Source organism: Lygodium microphyllum, chromosome 19, assembly GCF_053477565.2.
Source record: "Lygodium microphyllum isolate KBCC chromosome 19, Lygodium_microphyllum_v1.1.10, whole genome shotgun sequence".
NCBI lineage: Eukaryota > Viridiplantae > Streptophyta > Polypodiopsida > Schizaeales > Lygodiaceae > Lygodium > Lygodium microphyllum.
Genome location: NC_141153.1, coordinates 17,331,872 through 17,348,514, shown reverse-complemented (window position 1 = coordinate 17,348,514; position 16,643 = coordinate 17,331,872). Strand labels below are relative to the sequence as shown.

General features: G+C 40.7%; 2 protein-coding genes across 4 annotated transcripts in view; one reads left to right on the top strand and one right to left on the bottom strand.

Moving 5' to 3' along the window:
* The first annotated feature begins 281 nt into the window (after positions 1–281).
* Positions 282–5,484, top strand: LOC148019609 (protein ALTERED PHOSPHATE STARVATION RESPONSE 1-like). Its single transcript, XM_087699718.1, has 4 exons — positions 282–2,585; positions 2,666–2,838; positions 3,933–4,156; positions 4,436–5,484. Exons 1-4 carry the CDS (start codon positions 1,346–1,348, stop codon positions 5,277–5,279), a joined length of 2,481 nt encoding a protein of 826 aa, XP_087555844.1. The 5' UTR covers positions 282–1,345; the 3' UTR covers positions 5,280–5,484.
* Positions 5,485–14,380: 8,896 nt separating this feature from the next.
* Positions 14,381–16,643, bottom strand: part of LOC148019608 (uncharacterized) — a 111,188-nt gene continuing 108,925 nt past the window's right edge. For 2 of the 3 annotated variants that reach the window (XM_087699715.1, XM_087699716.1), the window contains exon 13: positions 14,383–15,417. In XM_087699715.1, the coding sequence (XP_087555841.1) occupies positions 14,837–15,417 (581 nt within the window). In that variant the 3' untranslated portion in view covers positions 14,383–14,836. Of the gene's footprint in view, positions 15,418–16,643 lie in introns of all 3 variants that reach the window. The other variant, XM_087699717.1, reaches the window with a different exon arrangement.

The following is a 16,643-nucleotide window of genomic DNA, read 5'->3' as shown; positions in this document are numbered from 1 at the left end:
TACCTCACTCAAGTCTATTGACCTGTGTGGGGCACGGCTCTTGCACCATAAGAGCTGGTGCAACCCAGCCCTTAGCGTTTTTGCTCTTATTAGCAGGGTATTACAGGATCCTGATTATGGACGTCTTTTGGAAGTTGGAACGGTGTGATGAATCTTTTCGGTACGGGCATGTGTGACGTGGCTAGACGAATGCCGCGAAACATAGCATAAAAAAGGCTTAATTTGAGAAAGGAAAAAAATGAATAATTGCGTGCTGCCGGTCTCCGACAAGAAGCGAACGGGGACGGTATCACAGAGGTGGTGCAGCCCTCCAGAGACAGAGAGAGAGAGAGTGTGTGTGTGTGTGTTTTCTCTCTCCTACAGGTCATTTTCTCTCTCCTCAGTCTCTCTGCGTGGAGCTGGGGCACGTGTGAGTATACTTTCTGTATGAAAAAACGAGGAGATACCCAGAACGAGGGGGCGTGTGAAGGCTGTGTATTCCTCTCTCCCCCTCCTGGGTTTCACACAGGCTCTCTCTCTCTCTCTCTCTCTCTCACTCACACACACACACACACTCTCTCTCAATGTAGCTTGAGCCTTGAGACAGACATTAGCTCTACGCTGAAGCAGAGCTCTCTCTCTCTCTCACTCTCTGTGTTTCCCTGTATAAAAAACAAGCCAACTACCTGCTACCGACCCCTTTTCTCTCTCTCTCTCTCTCTTTTCCACATCCCAACATCCCCTCTTTTGCTCGCCTCCCTCCCCCTCCTCTCATTGTTTTCCTGCCTCTTCGTACCCATCGTACGCATACCTCGCCCGTTCTTCTGCCAGGGTTTTTGTCCTCTCTGTGCCCTCTTCCGGGGCTCTTCACACTGCAGCTGACTTTGATCCCCCACATGAACCCTAGTTGGTATCACTCTGTTGCTGCGGACAGCCGTGTTTTGGATGCAAGCGGGAGCTGATTGGGAGAATAGAGCGAGTCAAAGCAGATTACGAAGAGGAAGAAGAATCTGTCATGTTTGCTGATTCTCATCAGGTAGCCGGCGGCCCAAGTCTGTGAGTTATGTGGTCTCTTTAAGATATTCGTAGTTATAGCTTAACAGGAGCACAGGACAAGCTCACATTTTGTGAGATCAATTCTTATCATTCGCCGATGGAGCTTTAGTATGATGGCAAAGCTCCAGTTTCTGCCAAGGTTTTCCTCTTTGGGCATATTACTTCCTCCCAGATGATAACAGCAGAAGGGCACAGGTTCAATGTGATGTGATTTGTGTGGGAGCACAGAGAGAGAGAGAGAGAGAGAGAGAGAGAGAGAGAGAGAGAGAGAGAGAGAGAGAGAGAGAGAGAGAGAGAGAGAGAGAGAGAGATGGGGTGTGCCAGCTCCAGGCTAGAAGACTCCGAGGTGATTATGCAGTGCAAAGAACGCCGGCGGCTCATGAAAAATGCTGTCAGCCTCAGGCAGGAATTCGCTATAGCGCATGTTGCTTACATTCAAACCCTTCGTAATGTGGGGTTTGCCCTGCGCAAGTTTGCAGAAGGGAGCACCTCTGAGCCGTACACGACCCCATCGACACCTGGTACCCCTGTTTTGCCTTTGCCTCAACCCACTCCTGATGTTGCTGTCCTCTCGCCACCTTCCGAGTTGCTGCCTCCACCCCCCGCTCTTTCACCGCCCAGGCCAAGCTCTCCCCCACCTGCTGTAACTTTGCCATCTCCTGTCAAAGTTGTAAGTCCCCCGCGGTCACTATTGCCCACACCTACAAGCTCTCCCAGTTCAGCTGATACCTCTCCTATGGCACATTCTAGCCCTCCTTCCCGCTCGGAGAACTCAAGCCCCCCTGCAAGACTTGAGGTGGCGCCTTCAAACTCCTCCCTGCAGGATGTGGCATCTCCTGGAAGAGCTAGTGATTCCTCTCCACCATTCTACTATCAGTCAAGAAGCGATACTGATGCTATGTTTATGACATTTTCACCGTCTCCTCGAGGAATTCGCACCCCTCTCCCTCCCCCTTCCCCACCTCCGGCCTCAACTTCTTCATGGTTTTTATATGATATCTTCAATGCTCCACCTATTCCCTATCATCTTCAAGAACACAGGAGAATGAAGGAGTTTGGTGAAGTAGAGGAAGATGTGGGAGACATTGGCCAAGACTTTGATCATGTACGGGAGGAAGAGGGAATTCCTGACCTTGAAGAAGAGGAACAAAAGGAAGAAGCTAAAGAAAATCCTGTGCAACCTGAACCAGAGTTAAAAAGAGAGGACATATCTCGGATGGCTGAGGAAAAGACAGTAGTCGTTGAGGAAAAGTCTGGGGAGGCTACAGGAAGCAGTGCCAAACCAGATGCAGGTGAGAAAGTTAACAGTGAAGAAGACCAAGTGGTGGTAGTGGCCAACACAGAGCCTGTGGTAACACCAGAGAATGAGAAGAACGATAAGCCTAAAAATGAACTTTCTGTTGTCACTTCTTCTAAGGGCCTGGATCTAACTGGAGTTGTGAGGCACATTGATGGCCATTTTGCCAGAGCCTGCAAAAGTGGAAAGGATGTTTCTGGGATGCTTGAAACACAAATGGTTCCTCATCAGATGAACATTCTGGATGTGAAGGGTATGTTTTGTATCAAATTTTATGACTTCTACTGCCTGCTGTTGGTCCATGGCGTGATTCTGGATTCTTTGTTGCGGCAGAGTCTTCCAAAATGTTTAATGCAATCACTTGGCACTGGTCCCGGAAAACATCTGTTGCAATGCGCGACGCTTATGATGACAGCGATGTAGCTGAATGTGGAATGACTGGTAGCCATGCGTCGACCTTAGAGCGAATATATGCATGGGAGAAAAAGCTGTACGATGAAGTTAAGGTGGGTCATCTTGTTATTTGTTTTTTCTGTGCATCTCCCGCAGTTCTAATGATTGGAAAGTATTGTTGCATGTGTCTGGTGGTATGTATGCTGGTGGCTTTGCTTATTCTTATTTTCTTGTCTAGTTGCAGAAATATAGAATGCTAGCACTTTTGTAGTTGTTTCTGTGTTTCTATTACTGAGATTGGCCAATGGGTAGTTTCTGTCTTCCAAGTTGGAGTTAGTACACTAGGTTTGCTTTAGGTTTTTCAGATGTTAGCTTTGAATCATTTGTTAATCTTATGTATCTCAACATGACTCCAACTATTACGTCTGGCACAGTTGTTTCATTGCCACACAAATTTGGAAGATTGTTTCAGACACATGCAGATTTGTAGGACTTATTTCTCTTCACATCAGTTTTGTCACATGTGTATTTTTCAGGGAAAATGGCAACAACCTTGGGTTCCTTTTCATTGGAAAAAGTCAGATTAATGTCATTTTTGAGTGGATGATTGTCATAGGCGCTCTTCCCATAAAGTATTGCATGGACTGTAGAGGGAAGATCTTTTTAAATTAATGTTTTGGGGAGATGTGGAGAAGTGCCTTATTTCAGCAATTAGTACTCACCTTTGCTTTAAAAGAATTCAAAGCTTACCGTAAGAAAACTACCTCCATTTTTCTCTTCGATGTCCAAACAGAAACAAATCTGCTACTGTATGAAGAGCACATGTGGTGTGAGTGTTTGATAGCTTTTGTGAGGGCCTGTGTCACATTTTATAGTGCTTCTTTGATATGGTAGATACATTGCCACTATATTGCCCTTGATTTCTCTTTAGTTGTTTGGACCCCTGTTATTGTCAAGCCAAGCTGAAATACATCCGACACACTACTGGCAGGGTAGGATAGTTTGGAAATTAAACATCTGAAGACAAGAAAGTTGCAAACTTCCTTGAGAATGAATGTAGTGGTTCTTGGGAACTTGGTCGTAAGCAGGGAACACAGTAAAGTTTGTTCAGTGCTTATAATGTGATACATTGATTTCTCTCTGATTGTCTTCATTGTGTGCAAGTACTCTCCCACTTATGCTATCCATTGTTTGATTATCTGTGTAGGCTGGAGAATATATTCGATTGGCATTTGATCGGAAGTGCAGGCAGTTGCATAATCTTGTTGCCACAGGGGTGGATACTAGTGTGGTTGACAAAACTAGAGCTGCCTTAAAAAAGCTAGACACTCAGCTGATGGTAGCCCTTCGTGCGATACATTTAGCCTCTGTGAAGATTCAAGAACTTACAAAGGATGAGCTGTTTCCACAGCTTGCGGAACTACTGAGTGGGTATGTGTGACATGTCACTCTTTATGGGCTCATTCATCCAATGGGCCTGAATATGTTCATTTGCCGAGTTTTGTGTAGTCAGTAGCCATGCTATCTTGAAGTTCAAGAGTGCCTTAAAGGATTCTATTTATAACTTGCTTGTGTCTAGTGCTCTACAAGTTACATCCTAAGAAACACTGCAGCCTTTCCTTTGAAGATCAAGAGACAGGTTGGTTCTATTATTGCACCATTAAGTGTTGGTATTGCTGTTCTCATGCTGGCAGTCCTTGTGGATTGCAGGTTGATGAGTATGTGGAAGGTAATGCTAGAATGTCACAAAGCCCAAAAGGCAATTGCCTTGGAAATGGAGAGCCTGAAAAACTCGGTTGCTGGCGATGAAGCAAGCGAAGCTCATAGAAGGGCTACTGTTGAACTTGAGCATGAGTTGGAGACGTGGCAAATGCATTTCCAGCAGTGGATATGCTCCCAAAAGAAGTACATTTATGTTCTACATCAGTGGTTATCCAAATGCCACTTAGTTTCAGATGCTGACATTGAAGGTAGGGAGATGGTATCATCACATTCAGCGGACGGATTCCCTCCAATTCAAGCATTGCTAGAGAATTGGTATAACTCGCTTGTGCGACTTGAAAAACAACAAGAGGTTGTGGATGCTATCAGCAACTTTGCAGCAGTAGTTCATTCTCTAGAAATGGAGCAAAGTGATGAATTGGGCTTAAAAAGACAGGCTGAAAGGTCTGCTAAGGATTTGGATCGCAGGAGCAGCTCATTCAGAAAACTGGAGCAGAAATATGGAGATTCTAGCGAAGATTCTGATGGAAAATCGATGGCTATTGAACTGCATTCAAGTGAGAAAGGAGGTCTGCATGACAGAAAAGCTAGTTTGCATAGCTTCAGGTCCATGGTCGAGGAAGATAAGCAAAAACTTCACATGGCAGTCCAAGGACGTAGAGATACCACTCTAAGTCGGTTGCAGGGGAATCTTCCAACGGTTTTTGAATCAATGGCATCATTTGCTGCAGATGCTTTGAAGGAATATGAAAAGCTGCAATTGAATGTGGCAAATGGAAAGTTTCCTGCTCGACAGAATGGGATCCATCACCATACTTTTGGGGAGGATTAACCAGTTATTTTCAATGTTACATGCTGTGGAAGGAGCTCAAACTAGCAATGCAATCTATGCAATTTGTAAAAGTAAAGATTTTTTAATGCCTGGTCTTCAATGTTGGGGTCAATATTTCATGCACATATTATAATACTGCCCTTGAGCTGTATATTATGAGTGGGCTTTTGACTTCATCAACTATGAAGGATTCTGCACTTCTGGAGTTCTGTGTAACAAGTGGCATGCCATCATCTGTTCAGGCAGGCAAACAAGCTTGCACATGTGCAGTGCACTGGCGGCCTTGTGTCAATATGAAAAGCACCGAGCTTCTCTTCCCTTCAATGGCTGCACAAGCTGGAGACCTGGAACTCCTTAGTCATTTGGAGCAGCAGAAAATGTGGGCTGCAACTACCAGTCTTGTCAACAATTTTGGCTGAGTGTTGACTCTGTATTTGTGGAGTGTAAGGTATTCTCACATCTGCACACACTGTTTCTTGTACAAGGCTAAAAGTCTTGCTTTTTGTTAGGCGGTTTTTAAGGATAGTGCAGGCCAAGCTACATACATAGTAATCTCAGCTACTTGGCTGAAGTTTTGACTGTCAATTATTGTGGCTTTCTTTATAGAATTTTTGTTTCCTGGGGAGAAGGTGCAGGCATTTTGGGGGTGCTTGCAGTTGCAGGATAGGACCAGCACAGTCCACCTTTCACAGCCCAGCTTTGTACATGTGTCCTTATTTCTGGCTGGGTCAGTTCCCTTTGGAGATTTGCTGCCCTTTTGTGTAGGTGATACATCTTTTTGGTTGACATGGTTCCACATGGTGTTACTAAATGGTTTCTTGATATATGTATTAGTTTCCCTCTGCAGATGTAATATGTTCGAGTGTCTGGCGACATGCATAGACTGTAAATCCATTTCAAAGTAAAGGTGACTATAATTATAGTAAGTACGAAGGAAAAAGGGCATGTCACTCCACACAAACTCCACTCATGTTGCAGGTCTTCATGGGACATCACTCTAATATACACAGCTGTGGTGGTATCTATGCTTGAATTAGGCCCCTCACACCCCTTGCACATCTTTTTTTTTCTGGGTGTGAAACCAATGTGCTGATTAAGTTAACAAGTGGGCGATTCTATCATCAAGGTTCAGTACTACAACCAAATGTGTCAGAAACATGGTTAGTGATTGTAAGAACCATGGGACATCTTCCTAGACTGTAAGATAGTTGTGTTAGCACACAGAACTATATCGCACATCTATAAAACAGGCAAAATGGGCCTCATTGGTAATGGCCAGAAAAAAAAAGGTGGCTTCCTCAAGCCTTGCCTTGAACACCAAAATCGTCTTAAAATGGACGAAAACACATCGAATGAATGGCTTCCAAGCCTTGGATCAGTTGCATTGCATCTAAGACACTCGTTTGATATCATAGGTGCCACTTGACACAGTTAGGAGTCTCTAAGGTGACCAATATGACCATTAGCTCGCTTGTTGGAACTGGCCCAATTGAGTTTTTCTAGACCATGGTGAACTGCTCATTCCAATAGAGGAATCCCAAAAGTTGAGTTGAAAAGAAGGCATTTCTAGTACACTTAAGAACATGCCAAAGTCCAATGGAATGCATAAAATTAAACAATTGGGAAGTTTTGCGTTTGCAATTTGTCAGACCTTGAGGCGATATTTTTAATGACCCCAAGCTTGACCGTTGGTCCTTTGCAATGTCATTGATATGCAAGTCCTTGGAAAACGACTAAGGAAGGTATATATTGCCTAAGTTTTTTCTCTAGGCCTAGACCACACGAGCTTGTGGTTCTGAGGTATAGGGAAGTATTGTCAAAGATTAACCAAATGATGAGTCTTAATTTACATGGAATAGTCAAAATTTCCACCATCTTTAGACCTAGCCTTGCCATTCTATTCAATTTCTTCTTAGGCAAAGGCTTATTTTGCCAATGCAACAATCTAGTGACAATCAACACTTCAAGCGCAGCGTTTTCTCCATCTTCTCCCCTCCACGTAGCATTCTCTAAGATAATCTCCATGAGTATTTGCCACCCTCCAAGATCATTTGACACCTTCATGTTTTCTCATTTTTACATCCCTTAATCATGTTTTTTAAAAAAGATGTGTTGCCAAAAACATTGCCTCAAACTATATATAGCAATTGTTTTAGTTGGAAGGTAAAATTATATACTATTTTGTTTTGCTTTCTTCTTTCCTACATGCAACAATTTGATCAACATTGTGTGCATGGACGTAAGTTTATCCTCTTCTTGTGGAACTCAAGTTGTCATAGCTGCTTGTTACTTGATGAGAAGCCAAGTACACACACCAATCTCATCATTCAATATCTAGACTAGGATGCAACACGAGGTGAAAGTGATCTAAGAGAAAAGCCATTTGTGCAAGTTGATGTTTTGGGGACCTCAATCAACACATGGCTAAGTAAAGACCTAGATATTTGACTAGTATGAGTGCAATGAAGCACATGGCAAAGTAAAGACCCAGGTCCTACACAAGGTATAGCACACTAAAGCACTTGACACATGGATGCTTACATACAAATTGTTATTATTGTTTCAAGGATAGGTTTTTAGATTGTAGATCCACCCATCGACAACAAACAATGGACTTTAGGACTTGTCTAGTTGAGCATGAAGAAATGAGTATATGGAGCCAATATAAGGTGAGTTCTTTGTTGATCTTGTCTCGTTCTTAGGATGCTAGCACATTAGAATGATTGGGAAGTGCTAGTTATAGATTATGTAATAAATAATCACTTTTGATTTTTTGTATGTAAGTTAATAACAAATTGCATCAACCAAAATATTGTTATTATGCTACTTGAAATATTTATTGGAAAAACTATGTAAGCAAATAAGCATATCAAAGGATTTGTTAAATTCACAAAGGGTGGTTGTTTAAGGAAAGTGAGTGGTTGGTTGCTTTAACAATGCCTTTTTATGGATGGGTGGGTTCGATTAGTTAGATAAATCTCTAAATATGACAATGCCTTTTTGTGAATGGGTGGGCTTGGTTAGTTAGATAAATCTCTAAATTTGATAGTTAATTACAATAAATTGATAAACTTGTAGACTTCGAAGAGGTCAAGCTATGTCTAGGGTACAATTTAGGACAATATGGGTAACCAATTAATGAGTAGTGGGAACATCTACCATACGCCTAGTTTGAGTTCATGTTATTGTTATCTATAGGATATATTATCTAATTGGAGGCACATCATATCCTAGATTCTAGAAGTCTCAAGCTAACATAGATCATTTATGTTAGTTTGTTAGTTACAAATAGTCTCTATATAAGCTTTTTCCCTTTCATTTTGGGCATTTTGAAACTACTCAAGGGGATTTGATCTTGATTTTGACCCCAACCATAATGATGTGACCTTCCATCCTTATTAAATGGATTACATAAATTAAAGTGTCGGCATATTACATGTATCAAAGCTTCATATTTTGTTCATATTTGATCTTGTTTTTCTTTGCATATTTCCCTTGAGGGTGTTGGGTGGGTGAGTTCACTTGTATTCATGTTATACTAGCAAGTTTGGCCTATGAGCACTTTTGCTATGCAATGTTCAACCATGCGGATCACAATTATGGAGAGAGTAGCAACATGCTACATCCTCCTAGCTTGTATAATACTAGATGGTAGAAAGAAATCAAGAGTTATCACATGCACACAAATAATCCTTGAGACTTGACATTTGATTTTGTGCTCATAGCTTGTGCAAGCACTTGAGCTACATTGAGGAGTTCCATACTTCACCTTTTATGGTTCACTTCATGACTTGTTCTTGGATATATTATTTGTATCTCCCATAATTTCGTGACATGAGGCATCTACTCTTTTGAGGAATTGGATCTTATGTTGGCCAAATTTATAGCCAAGCTTACTAGAATATGTATATAAAAGTTGAAAGTGTTTCTAAATGTAGTAGTTGGCCCTTTGTACTTTTACAAGCTTAGTTGTTCAAGGATAAGTGATCTCCAAACTATTTGAATATCTGAAGCCATGACTCCCATGTTCCATTTGAGCTTTATAATCAAAGTTTATGTAATAAATTATTACTTCGATTTGTGCTCCTATTTCTTAGTTTTTTCCACACATCACATGTAACACTTTTGAAACTAGTCAATAAGAGTAGATATTGATTGAAGATCCTATATATGTTGGTGTCACTTTTCTCCTTAGTAAATAGATTTAGAATACATTTAAGAAGATGCTATATTATATACGGTATCCGTGTTTCATGTTTTATTAGTAACCAACCTTGTCTTTTTCCTTTGTATATTACATTTTTGGGTGCTTTATGGATTAATTAAATTGTATTCATGGTTATGGTTACAAGTTTTACATATTGCACATGAGCATTTTTGCTACCCAACATTTAGTCACAGGCACTGATATTATGGAGTATGTAGCATCATTCTACATGCTTCTCCTAGCTCATGTGCTCTAGATGGTGGAGAGAAACAAATATTTGCCACATCTACACTAGTAATCTTTGAAACTTGACCTCTAAATTAGTGCTTACAACTTGTGCAATGCAGCAGAGCTATTTCGAGGAGTTCCATACTTCACCTTTTACGGCCCACTCAATGACATTGACTCTTGTATAAAATATTCTTTCCTATGCACTCATGATTGGGTGACATTATTTTTCTTGAGAAAAGGATCCTATGTTGCCCATGACATGTAGCCAAGCTTACTAGAATCCAATCTATAAAAGCTTTTAGTCTTTGTGAATGTGAAACCTACCCCTCCACATTCTTACAAGATTAATGGTTATGCCTTATGAGCTTAATGGTTCATGAATAACCTACTTCCCAAATTAATTGATTTATGAAAGCCACAACTCCCAATAGTCACTAAAGATTTCACTCGCATACTTCTAAGTTAAGATAATTCTTTTCCTTTTTGCATGTTAGGCATTATAATACCTTCTTGAAGTACCCCAACTCTATGATAGTAACCAAGAGTGCACATTTCTCCTTAAACAAACATAACTATCGTCATTTAGTAGTGAAGGGTTAAAGTAGAAAATGATGATGAAGTATGAATTGAGACAGTAGATGATTACTTTTCTATTGGCTAGAGCTAGTGCCATAAAATCAATTGATTTTGGCTTGTTATTATTATGATTGGAATAATAAAGTTTGGTTAAAATAACGTACACAAGAAAATATTGCATAATAAACCATCTCATAGAAAACGATGTAGAAAATTATTAAGAAGCGATGCCTTCTCTTCACTTGCCAATCAACTAAGATGAATGAGTTCTTTGTCCTACAGAAAATGATGAGTGTCAAGAGCTATTATGACAAAATTTTAAACCTTAGAAAGTATGTTGTTTTATAAAACTAACATATTGAAGTTTTGAGGCCAATCAACTATCCAAAAAGTTATGGCCTACCCTACCTGCTTATTTTAGAGCTCAACAACTTTGGCTTTGATCATGGGAGAAGACCAAAAATTCGGGAATCACATTGCAAAACAATTGTGATCAATGGCCTAATCCCTCTTGACTAGTCATGGTTGGTACCCATGGATGAGGCAGGCTTGTCTCTAACATGATTGGGGGTCAAAATGAGCTTATGTCCCATCAAAAGACTTAAATCCACAAATCAAAAGCTTAAAATTGACTTGAAAACATGGAAGATCACTCCTTTTTCCTTCGATCTTGACAAAGTGATAATGTAGCAACAACGTAGCCTTTAACAACTTATTATTTTTCAGCTTTGGATGGTGGTGATAATAATGAGAGAAGATGTTGGCAATGAGTTGATGGAAAGTGATGCCATGGAGGAATGTAGCTAGACAATGGCAATAATGATGAGAGAGAAGATGAAGATGAGTTGAAGGAAAGTGGATGTAAAGTGAGATAGCATGAATGTGGCAATGCTTATGATTCCCTTTTATGGGACTTTTAGAGCTAATTATCCTACAAGAGGTTTTAATTGTTTTTGAAATTTAGTTAATCATGAATTACATTTGTGGCTATACAAGACTTGAATGAATTTAGCCAATAAGTAGCATTCACAGCCCCTCTTAGGTACAAAATGGGCTTGTAAGTGAGAGGAATAAGTAGGTTTCTTCTTCACCCAAAGTGCTGATCAAGGGCCTACCAAGATCCAAGAATGAAATAAATATTCTTTTGATTCACAAAAACAATGGAAACACTCTTTTAGGCCTAAGTTTTTAATCTTTTAACCAAAAATAAATTTCCTACCTCATGAATTCATACAAAAATGAAACCATGATGTAAGACCACACACAAGGGTGTCAATAATGAGGATATGCTATAAAGAATGGGTAAGTTGCTTGGGATCCATATATGGGAAAAGAGGCCTACATTTCTTCATTTAAGGGGTATGCACTTGCAACATGTTGCACTTGAATACTCAATTCCCTCATAGGGGAATGGTTCACTTGCCAAAGTGCCCAAGGGAGGCATGAATGCATGGCATGAATGCATTGTACAAAAGGAAAGGGATATTGATGTTTAAGACAATGATGACATGTTGGAAGTTGAGTGTACCATGTGTTGCATGTACAAAAGGAAAGGGATATTGATGTTTAAGACAATGATGACAAGTTGGAAGTTGAGTGTACCATGTGTTGCATGTACAAAAGGAAAGGGATATTGATGTTTAAGACAATGATGACAAGTTGGAAGTTGAGTGTACCATGTGTTGCATGCACAAAAGGAAAGGGATATTGATGTTTAAGACAATGATGACTTGGAAGTTGAGTGTACCATGTGTGAAAAGAAACCTCCTCTCAAACGATTGATGTTGATGTTGAAAGAAGAGGAGCTAAAGCTACCTAAGGTGTTGAGAACTTGATAGAAGAGATAGAACACCTTAGCTAGAGATGGTAGTGTCAATGGATGCTTGAAGCTTGGTCTAGAGAGGGAAAGTTTCCATGCCCATTGAAAAAGTGGGGCTCAATTGGGAGAGAACATGGAGCCACAAGGGGAAGGCCGAAAATATGTAGTTATGAAGCTCGGCCTAGAGAGGGAAAGTTGTCGTGCCCATTGAAAAAGCGGGGCTCAATTGGGAGAGAACATGGAGCCATGAGGGGAAGGCCCAAAAGATGTAGTTAGGATTGAGAGGTTCCTACAAAGTTCATCCTTAATTGGAACAAAGGCCCAACATGTAAGTACCAAGTGAGGGACTAGAATATACATACCAATGTTTCATGTTGAGATGCTTTTGGTTCAAAGCTAAAGAAGTGAAAAAGAAAATCTAATTGGGTGCATACTAGAAGGAGAAAACTATGAAGTCCTAAGAGGTACTTAGTTTAATGTCATGTAGCATATGGGCTCACCCTAATTAGCATTAGGAGCCATGAAATGACAATTGGCCTAAATATGTACAAGCCAACTTAACCCAAAGGAAGTATAGGAAGTGATTGTGAAGGCAAAGCCACCACCAAGCATATCCATCAACATGTCTCTATCAAGTGAAGTCATGCCAAGTGGATGAAGCCTCATAGATTGTAAATGTGTCATGAGCCCATGTAAAAGATATTAGATTGGTATGGGGCCCAAACCATTTTAAGTTCAATGGAGTAGTCAATCATGTTTTAAGGTGCTATGAATGATGCTAATTATTGTGGCCCATCCACAAGCTACATTTTTAGTGGGTTTGCCTCTTAGGTATGTGTATATAAGGTATAGATAGCAGAGCAAGAAGCCCCCTTGGGTATTACTTGGCCCTTTATGGGTATACTCCAGGTTTGAGAAGGATTGGGAGGATGTTTAGGGGACGACTATGCTCCACATGACCATGGCATTGGCAATGAGTACAATGCCTATTCTTTTTAGAACGTTATGCTAAGTGGGTTTAGAAGGTCAACTTCTAGTCTATGAAAGGGGAGTTACCTTTTGTAGGATATGAATTTTGATCTTGATAGTTCTTGCTATCCCTTGATTGCCCCTTTAAGAAAAAGAAAATCAAAGCTTCGTTTAGATGCAACAAAGAAGCAGTAGTCTTCTTGTAGTCTTGGTCATGCAATGATGCATAATGTGAGAGCTAATACAAACTATGCAAGGAGGGCAATGAATAAATGTGTACTATGGCTCATGTCCTTGGCAAGTCTAAGTAAGGAAATCTTAGTATTCTAAGTTGAGGGAGGGCAAACTTGCCTCCTCTACTTTGATAAGGTCTAAAGCAATAAATTTAGCATGGGATTCAACAAGATTGACTTCCTTGGTAAGAGCTAGCTCATTGTTTCGAGACATGACTTTTTCTTTGGTTGATCTTTCCTCACATTAGTTTGCAAAACGACAATTTCTCACAAGATATGGATGATGAATTTGGAACTAGCTCTAGTTTTATATTGATTTTTTGGTCTTTTTCATATTGCATCTTTCAAAGCTTGCTTTCCTATGCATAAAGTTGAAGTAAATGGGGGGTGATAGTCATACATGATTTCTATGAGAGATTGGAATGATGCACAAGCAGGGTTGACAAGGTTCTAAGTCGAGTGGCAAGTCATACATACTCTTGTAAGCTCATAAGACGAAGGAAATGGGAAGGCCAAGCTAGCTCTGCCTTGCTTTTCTCTTGCTAGATGATTCACAAGATTGGGTCTAATCAATGGCTCTTAATTTTATATTTGATTGAGTTGTTTAGATGGATTTGTTGGAGTGATAAAGCCATACGACATTTTGTTGATGAAAAATGTCAAGAGTCTAGTCCCCTACTAGTTGAGATCATAACTCCAAGTAATCTACAATCATTTATTCCTATCTCTTGGTGACAATGTGGGATACAATGAGGTGAAGGAATATGCCACCTATTGCTACTTCTAGGATTCCAAGTGTGTGGCAAGTAACATATTATTTGCTTTTAACAAAAGTATCCCTTAGACTGGTCATTTCTATTTTCTATGAAATACGACAATATCAAATACTTTGTGAAATATTCATTCTTGACTCAAATATTTTATTTGCCTCAAGTGAAAAATCAAATATTAAAAAAATGAAAAAATCGAGAGGGATTTCATGTCGGCTCTTTTACCCTCTACTGAAACCCAAAAATAGATACTCACATGCAGTAAGCGATGGATTGAAAGGGTGGCTCTCCACAGAACTTTATTCCTACTAATTGGGATTTATAACAAGATTACCCAAATCTTCATCCTGAAACTTCAAACTTAAAGAGGGCCAATCAATTTGTGTCTGGGTGCATCCATGCCGATCAAGAAATTACACTGCAACCCGGGATGTGTGAACATTGGTAAAGCATGAACATATCAATGGAATTAGCAAAAGTTAATCCATAAAAAAGCTATCGTACACTCTAATACTATATAGTTCTCCAATCAGACCAGTCCATACGCCCGGGAGGAACTTGGCTAAAGCTGAAGGTTTCAGGCTTTGAGTAGCAACAGCCAAAGGAAAGCGGCCTAAATGCTGACACATACAAGTTTCGACTACACTAACCCAAACCCACTCAATTGTGTATCTATATGTGCATCTCTACCCAACCAATGTGCGTATGGTATTGTACAGAACCCTGAGGATAGTGGGTTGCCAGAGGGAAATTCAGGTGTTAGATCTCATATCACTCATCTCACTCTGAGGGGTGCCTGGCAAAGACTGCTGTCCAGTTTGATTCAGTGAATGTGATTGTGAAATAAGCTGATTTGTAGACTGTTGAGCCATTTGCTTATGCCCAGCTGACTCGTAGATTTGCTGCGAGAGCTGGCCGAAGTTAACAGACTGATTCCCTGAGGACATCAGCTGTGGTTGCTGACCTTGCAATAGCAAGCGTGACAGGAGTTGATTGCCTAACTGTGACTGACCCTGCACTGCTGGAGGTTGCATTGGGCCATTTTGGTATTGATACACAGGCCCATCATTCTGAGCACCCAAATGCGATCGGGCTTGACTTCCCAACTGGCTAGTGCCAGCCTGTCCATTCTTTGATACAGCCAAATCAGAGCTTGGTATGAGGTTTGGCTGTAGCTGGTGTTGATTGATTTGTCCCTGTGCAGACAGAGAATTGGGAAAGGAGTTTACACTACCATTCCCTTGTGGCAATTGGTTGATCAACTGGCTTAGGGTTGACTGCCCAAGACGTCCTTCAGGCAGCTTTCTAATACTAGGGAACTTTGCCAAACTCACTGCAAAACCAGCATTTGTGAATTCTTTAGCACAAAAAATCAACTTATGTCTCTTGCACACCATCCAACAATTCTCTACACACAAAATTTGCACCACAATTTCGATGTTACAGTATGAAAAGCTAAACAGACTGAAATTTAGTGTAGAATAGCACATGAACCAACAAACGAGTTTTTCTTCCAGTGGAGTTACTGAAACAATACTTTGAAATATACAGGATTTCTACGTTCAACCACAGAAATGATAGGTGCACGCAGTCCATCCATGTCCTGTTACGTGCTAATTATCAGCCTTTTGAAGGAAAACTAGATGCATATCTCTTTTACCTCCTGCATTTTTGTCCAATTCCAAACAAAGGTCAACCTAGGCAAAGTCTGCATGTTTAGTAGGCTTGGGAGATTTTTGAACCTTCTAGCCACAAATCTGTCGAGAATGGCCTTTGACCTGACACTAAGCCTTCCCTAAAGGCAGAAGGAAGTCCCACTTCCCACTCTTGATACTGCATCTGAAGGGAGAGAATCTATGCGCACGGACTCCCCATGTCCAAAAGCTTAGATTTTTCCCAAGATATAGATCTATATACAGTCGTCAAAGACCATGCTGTAGTTAAGAAATGCAAATTCATCAGATTATGATCAGTTGCAGATTTCGTGTGGCTTGAAGTACTCGTATTTGTTGCATCAACAGGTTCATCGCAGCTGAACCACAGATTTTTATTTGAGCCTGTCTGAGCTTGCCAAATGGACCAACCTATTTATCAGGAAAAGGGGCAGCTGAAGTCACCTTAAAAAAAGGGCGGCTGCCAAGTAGTTGTTCCAGGTATACTGACATTCTTCTGTTCTCCATTACCATTGGCCCCCTCATTAGTTTCCATGAATGGGCTGGATGCTGCTTGAAACATGGTCTCTGGAACTCATTATGAGGTCTCTTTTTACCCAGAGACAAAATCATGGCAAAGAGTGCCTCTAGAGCCCAGAATTCAATCCACATAGAAAGAAACAGTCTCATATGCAACAACAACAAAATAGCATCCTCATGTTGTGAGGAAACCCACATGACTGCTCGCATACTGAGCTGATTGCCTGTATCATAGCCTGGTACTTCTGGACCATGAGGTGCAGTCATGCTTAGACCTGGATGTACCCACAGTGGAGACTCTTTCGAGGATTTGGACACAGATCATCTATACTTGCTGTGGAAGATGGAGAGGATGCAGGGTAACTCT